Below are 15,756 nucleotides of genomic sequence, written 5' to 3' on the forward strand. Positions count from 1 at the left end.
CATGGAATTCTCCATCCTGTGTTATGTCTCTGAGCCTTTCGTTCAATCCCCTAATGAGACCAGCCAGACCTTCACAAGGGCTTGGTAACTGTCCAACAGCATTCATAGGACTGGGATGTCTATGGTTGTGTGCATTCCAAATGGCACCCGTTTCCTAATGTAGTGCACTACTTTTGACCAGGACCCACAGGACTCTGGTCAAAAAGTAGTGCACTATGTAGGGAATAGGGTGCCATTTGGGATATAACATAGACATCACAGATCTGATTCCTGCTAAAGGTATCAGGTTTTCCTCTGACCTTTTCTCTCTTTGTTTTCTTCCTTCAAACTCCGACCATGAGGGCCACTGGCTGTTCTGACAAACAACAAACACTGGCATTGTGGCATTGTGTCTTGGTTTGGAAAGTTTCAAGTTCAAGTATGCTTCCTTGCAGTTATATTAGGAGACATCGGTCAACTATGGCAGCCACAGGCATGAAAGAGTATGGCAGAACATTTTATTGCTTTTGGTTGCTCTTAACGCACGGCCCTACTTTGACCTGTGGCTGTGACATTTTTTAAAAGATGCAGTTGTTCCTGTTTATGTTTTCAAAGAGAACTTCCTTTTGGAGAGATGTCCCATGTGACCAGCTATGTGATGCAATGTAGGTGAAGTTCTGTAGACTACCTAGTAGCAAGTCAGATTTCACCACCATTTCATGAAAAATAATGTATGGTACTACCAACCTATTGTACCCTATCCATTGCAGGTTACACTGCACTAGATTATCTCTGCCTGCATCAAAGGCAATCATCTGGAACTAGCCAGCCATTTTGTTTTCCCCCCTAAAGCTGATCAGACTGAGTGAGGACATTTGCCCCATCTCAATGAAGACATTTCTGATGGAAAAAGTGATGTTTTTGCAATAGAGAAGAATAACATTTCAGCATTATGCCCACAACCAAAGCATGTATTTCAGTGGTCCAAACTCAACGTTTCCTTACTATAGCCTAATTCACAATCATGCCTCCGAGTCCGAGATCAGTTTGGGAGTGTAAACATCTCTTTCTAGCTGTCTGACAGCTTCTTCTACTGCATTGTTTAGAGGGGAGGCGCTTCAATCTACCACCTAGGTTTTTGCTTCAGTACCGAATGTTTTCCTGCGCGACACGGTTGCTGCGCGAACGTTGGAGAGCTGGCTGAAAACATTTCATTCGCATGGAGTTCTCTTTCTGCTCACTTTGACATTTTAGTGATATTGTTACATAATTATTCATTAATATTCTATTTTATTTCCCACAAGGCTACGACTGTGTGAATTCTCTGCTTTACCTAATGTTCAGAGTTTTAATCATCTGCCTGGAGTGGTGTTAGCAACGCGCTTGGAAAATCACCGCCTCAGGCAAAGTAAAGTGGTTTGGTAAGTTGGTTTTATACTCTATGCTAGCCCACAGATCAAATATCTAGATTTTGTTTTATTCTTGTGAAGATAATATTTTATGTAAAACTCACATATTATGCAAAGCATAGCCTATGCATGTCTTTCTGAATGATTTTCTACATGATCTTATAGGAAGCAGAGAAGGTAGGATATACTGCTTATCAAAGCCTGACAGTAGCCTATAAGTCAAGAGACCAAAACATGTTATCAAGCCTATATGCTCTATATACATTCGCAATTCATTTGCATAATTTGTAGTTATTTTATCATACCCTGCTCATTTGGTGTGACTAAAAGGGGAATAATGTGTTTGCCCTACAATCAAATAGACTACTGTGTAATTTACAAGACATTACAGAAATCATAAGTCCTTGTATTATTGTTGTCTACTGGAATACTGTTCAACACATGGCATACACGCACACATATTCACTTTTCGCACACACACACGAGCGTGCACACACACGTGCACGTACACATACACACAGGTTGAGGTTTCCACTCTCTATGAAAGTAGAAGGGATGAAAAGGAGATGACTACTCAATAAAACAACCTTCCATATGAAATGAAGTATCCTCTTTTCCATGTATCTCCAACCTCTTTTTTAATACTGTACAATGCCATAGTCTGATCATAACAGCTAATACTATACCTGGGACATAAAAATAGTAGGAGATTGTACAATCCTCACTCACTCTCTCACTCACTCACTCACTCACTCACTCACTCACTCACTCACTCACTCACTCACTCACTCACTCACTCACTCACTCACTCACTCACTCACTCACTCTCTCACTCTTTCACTCACTCACTCACTCACTCACTCACTCACTCACTCACTCACTCACTCACTCACTCACTCACTCACTCACTCACTCACTCACTCACTCACGCCCATCATGCCAGCTGGCCATAGGGCAGCAACAAAGGCTCTCCATGTTAGTAAATGCATTATAAATACAGTGATACCTATCATATCATTTATACTGTGTATTTTGCTACAACAACCAACGGATGTGTTCATTCTTTGTGTCTGTATCGACTAGAGAGAGAGGGATCAAATGATATACATTGAACAAATCAAACAGCATAGGCAAAAAAACAACAACATTTAAACATAGCCTTATCTTATGGTCACTCCTCCATAATGTCCTGTCATTAAATGAGCTGGTGCTGCAGGTGGCTGGGGTCAACTTCTCTACCTGGGAGAGAGAGGGACTTTAAAACCCCAGAGCTGGACTCCCTGTGTAGCTGGTTACACGGCAGCTTCCACAGACAGGCGACAAATTGGTGGTGTGAATGAGCAGCACCAGGCGCTGGTGCCATAGGGAGGTGGTACTCTGCTCAGACAGGTGCCAAGATATCCTAACCCTGACCACAAGTGTGAGGTGTCATCTCTGATATACTGGAAAACATACATAACCAACCAGACCAGATTCTCATCTAGCACTTCAAGTTAGGCTGAAGAGGTTCACTAATCTATGGCTGACCCGGTAAAACAACACTTTTCTACGCATCTATCTGGTGTAAGTACCAATATATCATCTTTAAAAAAATATATCAGAATCAGCTAAACGTATAGGTGCAGAGCCCTTTATTGTACATAGAAGGCTCTGGGTAGGTGTACAGTTTCTCACAGCACCCATTTAGCGATAGAATAAAGAGTAACTCTGTGGGAACAATGTCTATGAGGGTGAATTAATATGGATTGCATTGTGGGAGAACAGCACACTGCTGCTTACATCCTTCTCTGTTCCATTCAGACAGCCACTTGTTGATTCAGGAATTTTCGGTGTTTTCAAACACGTCTTGTCCGGCAGGTGTGATTGTCATTGAGCTGCTAAGCTAGCTGCACATGCCCAGTTCAGATCTGGATTCGAATGTCCACATTTGATGTGGGAGAAGAGCCAATTTATGAGCCTCCATTTTCTCTGCAATGTCGCTCAGATTCCCCATTCGTGCTGTCGGAGGTGGAACCAGACCGGCGCGGAATCTCCCCATGCAGAGAGAGAGAGAGAGAGTCGAGATGTGCATCAGAGAATCTGTGATGGGCCCTGTGTTGACAGGCCCTGAAACGCACACTGAGTGATGGGCTGTGTGTTTGCAATGCAGATGTAGGAGAGCCAAGTGAAGTCAAGCACCAGCCACATGGCAGGCCTCATGTGTGGTGAGAACGGGCCCTGATGTGCCTCGAAAGCGGATGGACAGATGGATAACACTGTGGAAGGTGCTAACCACTTTTATAAGCGTCCTGTAAATATGTCTCAAACTGCTCCCTCCATCTCAGCTTTATTTTCCGCTGACATATTTATTCTGGAGAATTAAACGGCAGAGCAGATTCGATTGACAGAGAGACATCTCTTATCCAACATATAGTAGGTTCATCTCTGTGATAGCCCCTGCATAGCCTCCTTACCTCCTCTGCTTCTCTTCTCCACTCCCTGCCTCCTCAGACCCTCTGCCCAGGCCAAGCCGGTTATAAATAGCCATGTGGATGGAGGGAGATAATGTCAGCAAAGCCAGTGCCATGGCACATCAGCACTTTGGAAGAGCCAGGCAGGAGTTTTGTGCTTATTTCCTGTTTTTTCATTCCCTCCATTGCCCTGCTGTTTTGGCCAACAGGTACTGCCTCACGCTGGTCACATGAGCTCTGTTTATACCTAGTTCTAACATGCAGCCTTTGTCCTGATCTTCAAGTGTTGATGATTAAAGACGCATTTCAATCTGATTTTGATGAGATCTTATAAGTGTAAACAGACAAGATCAGGTCATGACAAAGGAGGCATGTTAACTGCAGGTATAAACAGGGCTTAGGTCACTGCAGCAAAACAGTTTGCCTTTATCCTGACTATGGACTAAACTTAGCCTTAAAAAAAGACGCACAAAATGAATCTCCGGCCAGTCGGTGTATGTGGTATGTCCCAGGGGAGTCATGTACCCCAAAGATCTGAGGGCGCACAACGTACATGCCGAGGAGGTGGTTGGATAATTTTGCTTTTTCAAACACCTGAAACAGCTTTTTCCTGCAATCTAGAGCCATAATCATTATCATACTATGTCAAAAATGTATTTTTCTGCATATCTAAGCATACCTCTGGAGCTGTTTGTATCCTCCTGACTGGTGCTTATTATGCTTCTCTCCATCTCTTCTAAAATCTGGTAAAAGATTGAAAGGAATGTGAGTCTTATTCAGTACATTCAGTAATTTCTTCAAAAGCCTAAAGCCTATCAGCCTTGCCAGCAGGCATGCCAGATAAGATAGCTAGACAAGCTAGCTACTCTAACTTGATTGACAACCTGAAAGGTTCCCAATCTCCCAACCTATCTTGGTTAGCTAAAGCCAACTTCATAAAATTGCTCGGTGGATAGAAGTATTACAGAGAAACGACTTTTTTTTTGGTTCATAAAGATGAAATAAATAAAAAGAAGAGGACAAATCTGAGGGGACACGTGCCTCTGTGCCCCCTATGGGCATGACGCCTCTGGCATATCCTGTCCCCTTTCTCCAATTAAATGTCATTTTGAATCAGTCACTATCTGTCTATACACAGTCATAAACTGTTCCTAGTATTGCTGTCACTGCAGGTATTTTTGGTTTATCACCAGCGGCAACTGTGAGAAAGATTGTGGTCAGCTGCACCTAAGTGTTCCGTGGCAACCACTGCATGTGTGAACAGTCAAGGTGCAGACCAGAGTGAATGGTAGCTCGGGAACAAGGGATTCGGTGACCAGGCTGAGAAGATAGATTTCTTTGCAGTTAGCATCGGAGGGGAATAGGATAGCAGGATGTGTGTTAGTCCTGGGGAGGGAGGGAAGGCAAGGGGATAAGGGAGACAAACAACTTGCTCAAACTGGGCCATATAGGTTCATTGATGGGAATGCAGCCTCAGCCCCCAGGCTGAATGACATTCCTGTGCTGTGCACTAAAGCAGAAGGATATTCCTGTTACTACCATTAAAACTAAGCTCTCTGTTAGACAGCAGGCGCTATCAGTCCTGGTTACGGGCATTATGATATGTGTGTGTGTGTGTGTGTGTGTGTGTCATACAGAGAGAGCCTCAGAGAACAACCACATTGAGGTGGAGGGTGACATGGGGTGTGCAGGTGCTTTCAGCACAGACGGCAGATTTAATTCCTATTTAATGTGTTTGATTTGATCCGTGTGGCTTGTTAACCAGACTGTGGCAGAGAGGGAGAGAGACAGCTCCCCCGGCTAGTGTGCAAGGTGTGGATGGGATGACGCACGACGGGTGCAACAGTGTGTGAAGTAGTGCCTTAAGCTCTGTGCTCCCCCCAGATAACTAACTTCAATTTAAATGCAGATGGATGAAGGGTCTTACTCATCAGAGACTGTAGCGATGTGATCTGTATGTAGGAGATCTGGAGGAGCTGGCGTTGTGTATCTGCCTCCAGAGGACTAATGTCCATATGGTAGAGCCAGGCAGGGGGGGAGAGAGACAGACAGTGGGAGACAGAGGGAGATATAGAGGGTCAGAGAGAAACAGGGTGACAGGGTGAGTCAGAGAAAGACAGAGAGAGGCGGAGAGAAACAAAGGAAGGAAGAGGGAGGCCAACGGAGACAGAGAGACAGTAAGACATAGAGAGTCAGAGGGAGACAGGAAGACATAGAGAGTCAGAGGGAGACAAGAAGACATAGAGAGTCAGAGGGAGACAAGAAGACATAGGGAGACAGAAAGAGATAGGGGGAGACAGGAAGACATAGGGAGACAGAAAGAGACAGGGGGACAGGAAGACATAGAGAGTCAGAGGGAGACAAGAAGACATAGGGAGACAGAAAGAGATAGGGGGAGACAGGAAGACATAGGGAGACAGAAAGAGATAGGGGGAGACAGGAAGACATAGGGAGACAGAAAGAGATAGGGGGAGACAGGAAGACATAGGGAGACAGAAAGAGATAGGGGGAGACAGGAAGACATAGGGAGACAGAAAGAGACAGGGGGAGACAGGAAGACATAGAGAGTCAGAGGGAGACAAGAAGACATAGGGAGTCAGAGGGAGACAGGAAGACATAGGGAGACAGAAAGAGATAGGGGGAGACAGGAAGACATAGGGAGTCAGAAAGAGACAGGGGGAGACAGGAAGACATAGAGAGTCAGAGGGAGACAAGAAGACATAGGGAGTCAGAGGGAGACAGGAAGACATAGGGAGACAGAAAGAGACAGGGGGAGACAGGAAGACATAGGGAGACAGAAAGAGACAGGGGGAGACAGGAAGACATAGGGAGACAGAAAGAGACAGGGGGAGACAGGAAGACATAGGGAGACAGAAAGAGACAGGGGGAGACAGGAAGACATAGGGAGACAGAAAGAGACAGGGGGAGACAGGAAGACATAGGGAGACAGAAAGAGACAGGGGGAGACAGGAAGACATAGGGAGACAGAAAGAGACAGGGGGAGACAGGAAGACATAGGGAGACAGAAAGAGACAGGGGGAGACAGGAAGACATAGGGAGACAGGAAGACAGAGGGAGATAGAGGGAGATAGAGAGACAGAGGGAGACAGGAATACAAAGGGAGACATAGGGAGACAGAGGGAGACATAGGGAGACAGAGGGAGACAGGAAGACAGAGGGAAACAGGAAGACATAGGGAGACAGGAAAACAGAGGGAGACAGAGGGAGATAGAGAGACAGAGGGAGACAGGAATACAGAGGGAGATAGAGAGACAGAGGGAGACAGGAAGACAGAGGGAAACAGGAAGACATAGGGAGACAGGAATACAAAGGGAGATAGGAAGATAGAGGGAGACAGAGGGAGATAGAGAGACAGAGGGAGACAGGAATACAGAGGGAGATAGAGAGACAGAGGGAGACAGGAATACAAAGGGAGATAGGAAGATAGAGGGAGACAGAGGGAGATAGAGAGACAGAGGGAGACAGGAATACAAAGGGAGACATTGGGAGACAGGAAAACAGAGGGAGATAGGAAGATAGAGGGAGACAGAGGGAGATAGAGAGACAGAGGGAGACAGGAATACAGAGGGAGATAGAGAGACAGAGGGAGACAGGAAGACAGAGGGAGATAGGAAGACAGAGGGAGATAGGAAGATAGAGGGAGACAGAGGGAGATAGAGAGACAGAGGGAGACAGGAATACAGAGGGAGATAGAGAGACAGAGGGAGACAGGAAGACAGAGGGAGATAGGAAGACAGAGGGAGATAGGAAGATAGAGGGAGACAGAGGGAGATAGAGAGACAGAGGGAGACAGGAATACAGAGGGAGATAGAGAGACAGAGGGAGACAGGAAGACAGAGGGAGATAGGAAGACAGAGGGAGATAGAGAGACAGAGGGAGACAGGAATACAGAGGGAGATAGAGAGACAGAGGGAGACAGGAAGACAGAGGGAGATAGGAAGACAGAGGGAGATAGAGAGACAGAGGGAGACAGGAATACAAAGGGAGACATTGGGAGACAGGAAGACAGAGGGAAACAGGAAGACATAGGGAGACATAGGCAGGCATAGGGAGACTTTATTTTCTATTTTTATTTTAATAAATACAATATAAATATAGGACAAAACACACATCACAACAAGAGAGACATCACAACTCTACATAGAGACCTTTGACAACAACATAGCAAGGCAGCAACACATGACAACACAGCATGGTAGCAACATAACAACAACATGGTAGCAACACAACATGGTAGCAGCACAAAACATGGTACAAACATTATTGGGTACAGACAACAGCACAAAGGTCAAGAAGGTAGAGACAACAATACATCACACAAAGCAGCCACAACTGTCAGTAAGAGTGTCCATGATTGAGTCTTTGAATGAAGAGATTGAGATAAAACTGTCCAGTCGCTAGCTGCAGCGAACTGAAAAGAGGAGTGACCCAGGGATGTGTGTACTATGGGGACCTTTAACAGAATGTGACTGGCAGAACAGGTGTTGTATGTGGAGGATGAGGGCTGCAGTAGATATCTCAGATAGGGGGGAGTGAGGCCTAAGAGGGTTTTATAAATAAGCATCAACCAGTGGGTCTTGCGACAGGTATACAGAGATGACCAGTTTACAGAGGAGTATAGAGTGCAGTGATGTGTCCTATAAGGATCATTGGTGGCAAATCTGATGGCCGAATGTTAAAGAACATCTAGCCGCTCGAGAGCACCCTTACCTGCCAATCTATAAATTATGTCTCCGTAATCTAGCATGGGTAGGATGGTCATCTGAATCAGGGTTAGTTTGGCAGCTGGGGTGAAAGAGGAGCGATTATGATAGAGGAAACCAAGTCTAGATTTAACTTTAGCCTGCAGCTTTGATATGTGCTGAGAGAAGGACAGTGTACTGTCTAACCATACACCCAAGTACTTGTATGAGGTGACTACCTCAAGCTCTAAACCCTCAGAGGTAGTAATAATACCTGTGTACACCATAGGGGGACAGGAAGACATAGGAAGACAGGGAGAGACAGAGGGAGACAGAGGTAGATAGGTAGACAGGAAGACATAGGGAGACAGAAGGAGACATAGGGAGACAGAGGGAGACAGGAAGACAGGGGGAGACAGGAAGACATAGGAAGGGGGAGATATAGGGAGACAGGGAGGGACAGGAAGACACAGGGAGACAGGGAGAGACAGAGGGAGACAGGGGAAGACATAGAGAGACAGAGGAAGACAGAGGAAGACAGGGAGAGACATAGGGAGACAGGGAGAGAAAGGGGAAGACATAGGGAGACATAGGAAGACAGGAAGACACAGGGAGACAGAGGGAGTCAGGGAGACAGAGGGAGTCAGGGAGAGACTGTTAAAGGAATAAGTCCCCAGCCCAGTGTATTTGTTTAGTTTACTGTGTTGTTCAGTTTGTTCTTGTTAGCCTCTCCTGTGCTGTGATGGGGCATCTGGCTCTCTGGCTCCCCTCCATATATGCCTTCGAGGCGTTTTACAGCCACTGACCCACCACCATACCTTACCTGAGGGGGTAAAAAGACCCTTGCTGGTACTGGCACTGCAGGCCACACACCCATCTCTCTCTCCTGGAAAAGCGATGGATGACTTGGCGCAACATTTGCCATACACAGAACTGTTCTGTCACAGTACAAGGTCATCCAGAAAGATCCATAAACCTAATTTGATGAGTCATTGCAAATAGCTTTAATGGCACCATCTGATGTAATTGTGTAGGTAACTTCCAAAATAATGGAAACACTTGAGTAAATGAGGGATACCAAGTATATTGAAAGCAGGTGCTTCCACACAGGTGTGGTTCCTGAGTTAATTAAGAAATTAACATCCCATCATGCTTAGGGTCATGTATAAAACATGCTGGGCAGGCCATTATTTTGATTACCATGGATATGCCCCCATAGGATGACAATGCCCCCATTCACAGGGCACAAATGGTCACTGAATGGTTTGAGGAGCATAAAAATGTAAACCATATGCCATGGCTGTCTCAGTCACCAGATCTCAACCCAATTGAACACTTATGAGAGATTCTGGATTGGCGCCAAGTGATGAATGGTGTCGCATCCCTCCAATAGAGTTCCAGACACTTGTAGAATCTATGCCAAAGTGCATTGAAGCTGTTCTGGCTCATGGTGGCTAACACCCTATTAAGACACTATATGTTGGTGTTTCCTTTATTTTGACAGTTACCTGTATGTTTGCCAGTCTGAATGAAAACATTTTTTTATATATATAAATGGAAAAAACTGATGCCCAATTTGGTCTGAAATTGGGATGTGTGCCTTTGTTGTTTCAGGTGAATCTCCTGTTGTCTGGTTCTGCTGTTCAAACATGACCTCAGGCTACTGAAGACTTTTCTGTTATTCCTCCTCCTGCTCTCTCTGTACCACTCTCCTGTCACTCTTACTCTATTCTCCAATGGGTTCCCGCAGCCAAGGCAGCTTTTTCCACCATCACCACCACCGCAGCTCGGTGGTGCCCACGGCCGTGCCCAGGCTTCTCACAGAGAACAGCAGTCTGCTAGGGGGCATCGCCCAGATCACCCCCAATCTCTTCCTGAGCCGGGGCAACGTGGCGTCCAACCGCAGCCTACTGCTGTCCAAGGGCATCACCTGCGTGGTCAACGCCACTATCGAGCTGCCCAACTTCAACTGGCCCCACGTAGAGTATGTAAAGGTACCCCTGGCGGACATGCCCCACTCCCCCCTCTCCCTGTACTTCGACAGCATAGCTGATAAGATCCACAGTGTGGGAAGAAAGCGGGGGGCCGTGCTGGTGCATTGTGCTGCAGGGGTGAGCCGCTCAGCCTCCCTGTGCCTGGCCTACCTGATGAAGTACCACCGTGTGTCTCTGGCCGAGGCCCACGCTTGGGTCAAGTCCCGCCGGCCAGTCATCCGGCCCAACGGGGGCTTCTGGCGTCAGCTCATCGACTACGAGAGGAAGCTGTTTGGCAGGAACTCTGTGAAAATGGTGCAGACACCCTACGGGGTGATACCTGACGTCTACGAGCGGGAGCGCAGGAATCTGTCACCCTACTGGGGCCTGTAGAGGAGGGCTGGGGCCTCGCCAATGGGAGGGAAGGAGACGGAGATTAGAGTGAGCAGGGCGGATGACCGACTCTGTTGCATCCCAGTCCTTCTCCCCTCCAGTCCTCCAGGGCTGCCAGCTCATGCATGTTCCCCCAGCCAGAGATGCAGAGTGATATGAAGCGTGTGACTGTCTGTCTATGTGAAGCTTAATTAATGAATGCATTGGGATGGAGGGAGTCTTAGTAATCAGTCACTACACTGCAGACTGGTTACTGGTGGGTGATGCTACACTACACCGCATCAACCCCCGTCTGTCTGTCTCTGAGAGGGAGCAAGGCCACCTTAAGTCTAGAATCCTCAGGACCAAAGGAGTAACAGAACCACAACCAAGCCAGACCCCAGATCAGCTGAAATGGCCAGACCCAGACTGTGACTTTGGAGTCTAGCTTGACTCCCCAGACTCCAAAGAACAGGAGCATTCTGGGAAGGTGTAGGTGGTGCTTTAGACTCTGACAGGCAGCGGTGTGACTCACTGAAGTCCAGTCCCGACGTAAAGTCATGTGATAGTTTCGTGCCAGTTTTGCTGTTGTCTTTAATGTGAGAACTAGCAGCAGTCCTGTTCTCAGTTTAAAACTGTACAGAAATGTTTTGACAAATTGAATTATGCTCTTGGGAGATATTCGAAATCAAGAAAAGAAAATATATGGTGCCCAATGAATATTTAAAGCTGTTAGTGTATACACATTTTTAATCAAGACATCTAAGGTTTAGTGTATACACTTAAAGGTCCCTATTTACTATGGGGATGGTATTGCAGAATATACTGTACTGGTACTAATATTGTACAATATTATGCTGTTTTAGAATGTCACCACCCTCTGTTAAGAGGAAGACAGTACTGTGTTAGGGGCTTGGGAGAAACACTTTCTATTTCCCTCTTTTTGCCTCATATTGATGTTTAAGTGAAAAGAGGTCCTAGAAAGAATACAACCAGACAGTCCTGGGCTTAACTGGTGTACTGTCATTGATAAACCTTCCTCTTTTTGGGGGTTTGGAAGAAGTCTATACTCTATACACGAAAAGCTTTTAAATAAAATACTAATATTACTGTAGCAAGTGAACAATGCCCTTGTCACAAGCGTAACCAGAAAGCCAAGTTTACATGAATTTAGTGCTCTATTCAATCTATCGCTGAAGCCTTACAGATTGTGCAATAGAAATGTAAAGGTCATTTCTGATTATGCAGCGTTTACCGTGAATGCAGTCTCTGAGAACATATATAAACATACATTTGTATTATGCTGTAACTCTGAACTTCCGCGATACGGATTGAATAGAGCCCTTAGTTTCATACCCTAAGGCATTGAATGATTAACAAGCTAATGTAACTGTTTGTGTTCGAAATTTATGACAAAATAAAATAAATTACTGATATGCATTATTGTCAGTTTATACTTTGCCTTGTAAATATGGAATAGTACTGAAGCAGAGTAACATAATGGATCCAGATACAGCGTGACTGCACTAGTGTATATACAAAATATAATATATACACTGAGTATACCAAACATTAGGAACTAATATCGAGTTGCCTTTTGCCCTCAGAACAGCCTCAATTCATCAGGGCATGGACTCTACAAGGTGTCGAAAGCGTTCCACAGGGATGCTGGCCCATGTTGACTCCAATGCTTCCCACAGTTGTGTCAAATTGGCTGGATGTCCTTTGGGTGGTGGATCATTCTTGACACATGGGAAACCCAGCAGCGTTGCAGTTCATGACACAAACTGGTACGCCTGGCACCTACTACCATACCCCGTTCAAAGGCACTTCAATCTTTTGTCTTGCCCATTCAACCTCTAAATGGCACACATACACAATCCATGTCTCAATAGTCTCAAGGCTTAAAAATCCTTCTTTAACCTCTCCCCCCTTCATCTACACTGATTGAAGTGGATTTAACAAGGGATCATAACTTTCACCTGGATTCACCTGGTAAGTCTATGTCATGGAAAGAGCAGGTGTTCTTAATGTTTTGTATATGGAATGTTTCGGTAAGAATTTGGGGGAGATTTTCAAGTCCCTCACTGAAGCACCTGATTCCTTTTTTGTTTTAGCTGGGCTGAAGCGTGATTTTGGGTACTCTTGTTTTTTTATTTGATTGATAATGGTCAATATTCATCCTTGGTGTTGGTAAAGTCATCGTCAGTTTGAGAGCTAATCAGTTAATTGTATCTGACCATGTAGACAGTCATTGTAATATTCATAGTGATACTCACGTTCATTTGTAAGAAACATTGTTTGTCAGGTATATTATTCAGACCAGTGGCAAATAAAGACGTAATGAGGTTAACAGGACAATCAGTTTAGAATAATTGCAGCATTTTTCACTTTTGAAAGATCCTGTTAAAGTCCTGCTATCCAGCTGTGCCAACAGTGAGGTTGGAATGATTATAACATGGCTCTCTATAGCAACAAGAAGTTGCTGTAAAACATGATTGAATTTCATGGCTAATTTCAAAATACACATTCCTACAACTTAACCGTGTGCTCTCTGTGTTTCTGTGACTTTAAACGTCTTTAATAGAGAGGTTGATATAAAAGTACACTCTGTACACCTGCTCCTTCAACAGAAGACCATGGTTGCATCCCAAATGGCACCCTTTTCCCTATATAGTGCACTTTGTTTGACCAGAGCCCGATGGTGTCTGTTCGCAAGTAGTGCTCAAGAAAGGGAATAGGTTGTCATTTGATTTGGGACGCAAACTATTGATGTTACTCACAACCATTTGCCCCAGAGAAGTCTTCATGTGACAGAAACGTTCTATTCATTTTCATTTGGCATGGCCACAGAGAACCAGACAGACAGTGATGGGAACTGTCTTGTGGCCCATTCTACTGAGGGATCTCCAGAATGGTCTACACAATAAACACCATTAACCACACAGACACTGGCTCCATCAGATGACAGGCCAGGCATGATGAAGATGCAGGAGGGATGGGCCCAAATGATACATTTCTGTACCAGCTTGCTTTCCCCAATGGACCGACGCTCTGTGTATGTGTGTGTGTGTATGTCTCTCTGATTCTCAGGGAATAGTTAGCCATCCTAGAGTAAACACATCTTTCATTAGCAGCAGAATATGACTATTAATCAGGAAACCAGTAAGCAGAGCGATCAACATCACCCTGAACATCAAAGGCAGTAGACTGGGCAACAGTGCCGTAGTGCGGGCCATGCGGAACAAACTGCTGTGATGAACTTGGATGAGATGTCATTAGGCTGTAGGAAGGAGATGTGACTGGCAAATGAGCTCACAACAACCTGCCTGCAGATTATTATGCTCCGCAGAGCTTGGAAGGTTGCACCCACACCAAATTTGTCTCTTAGAAGATCCTCCACTTTAAATTAGAATATGATTAAATGCAAATGATGTGAACAAGCAAATAATATTTCTCATGACACTAACATAGTAGTAATGTTATGTTATGAGGCATCGCATCTCTGTAAAAAAGGAAAGCGTTTCTATTCCATCAGCCTTGAACTTGAATTGATGCCCTGAACACTACAGGTGTAGGATCTTAATTTGAGTCAGTTTGTTACAGCAGGAAAATAATCATTCAGCAACAGGAAATGTGAATTAATTATGTGCATTATAATTCATGGATATTTTTGTAGAGGTTGATACATTTTACGGTAGGGAAAATCAAGTCTCAAATGTTAAAGTGTAAATTACAAACTCTAGGAGCCTTTTTAAACCTTGATTTCACTACAAGTTTGCATTTCCTGCTGTGCAAGTAAATTCTCAAAATAGTGATCAAATTAAGATCTTACATCTGTATAACAGGTGTGGTTTAATTTTGTCTTTTAATCCATTTTAATTAAAGCAGCTCATACTGTTTTTTTCCTGGTATATATCATGCTTTTCTATTTAATAACCAGGCACAGACGAGAGCATAGCCACAATATTCGGACAAATAATAATCACGCTTGTCACACCATTGATGGCATAAGAGAAGACTGCCTAAAAGGGACATGATTTTCTAAAGCAGCAATCAATCCTCACACGGTGGGGGGGGGGGGGTCACTTTGTGTGACAATACCTTGACAGCGAATTAAAACTACAGTAACCTTGGTAACCATCACCAATGGCAACGGTGCTGTTAGTGATGAATATTAACACTGAATCAATGCCTGGGCACAGTAATCAATTTCTGTGGCAAGCGGGTGTTGTGGAGGAAAAAATGGTGGAAGAGGGAGGTGAGGAAGAGAGAGAGAAAGAGTGTATTGTATGAATGATAGACTGAGTTCATGTCCATTTGAAATTTAAACTCAATAAAAAATGGAGACAGAATGTGATGGGTGAGGAATAGCCCAAGCATCATCAAAGCACTGTGACAAATACAATTTGATTTGATATATTTGTCCATTACGAAACACTCTGTGTTCATTCCAAAACCATTTGGTACGACAATCATGGATGTTTCGGGAACCGATTGCAGAATTATTGCTCCTTCTCCATAGTCATATAGTTAAAGATTGAAGTTCAATCGAGAGAGAGAGAGACTAAGTAATTCAATTTAAGCAGGGTTGGATGAAGTCATTCTTTATCAGCCAGCGTTTGACTGTGATTCTAGCCTCTCTTCGAGACTGGCTTTCACTCATCTGTCCATTCTCTTTTAGAATGAACACTGAGGAGCTCTAAATCCATGGCCCTACCTCACTGGGTTGTCTGGATCCGTTTATAGAAAGGACATAGATGCTGAATACTGCTATCTATTTGAAAGAAAACATTTATAATAAATGAATGATTAATACATAGTAAGGAATTCTAATAGTTCCATCTTGTCATTGTTAAACTGAACAATT

The 15,756-nt window shown here is 44.5% G+C and overlaps 1 protein-coding gene across 1 annotated transcript; it reads left to right on the plus strand.

Moving 5' to 3' along the window:
- The first annotated feature begins 1,065 nt into the window (after positions 1–1,065).
- Positions 1,066–12,326, plus strand: LOC106581186 (dual specificity protein phosphatase 14). The gene is made up of 2 exons (XM_014163081.3): positions 1,066–1,400; positions 10,156–12,326. The coding sequence occupies exon 2, from the start codon at positions 10,278–10,280 to the stop codon at positions 10,905–10,907; it is 630 nt and encodes a 209-aa protein (XP_014018556.1). The 5' UTR covers positions 1,066–1,400; positions 10,156–10,277; the 3' UTR covers positions 10,908–12,326.
- The last annotated feature ends 3,430 nt before the right edge of the window (positions 12,327–15,756 follow it).

Source organism: Salmo salar, chromosome 20, assembly GCF_965601325.2.
Source record: "Salmo salar chromosome 20, fSalSal1, whole genome shotgun sequence".
NCBI classification, from domain to species: Eukaryota; Metazoa; Chordata; class Actinopteri; order Salmoniformes; family Salmonidae; genus Salmo; species Salmo salar.

Coding starts and splice junctions, on each gene's coding strand:
- LOC106581186 (XM_014163081.3), top strand. CDS start 10,278: ATGGGTTCCCGCAGCCAAGGCAGCTTTTTCCACCATCACCACCACCGC.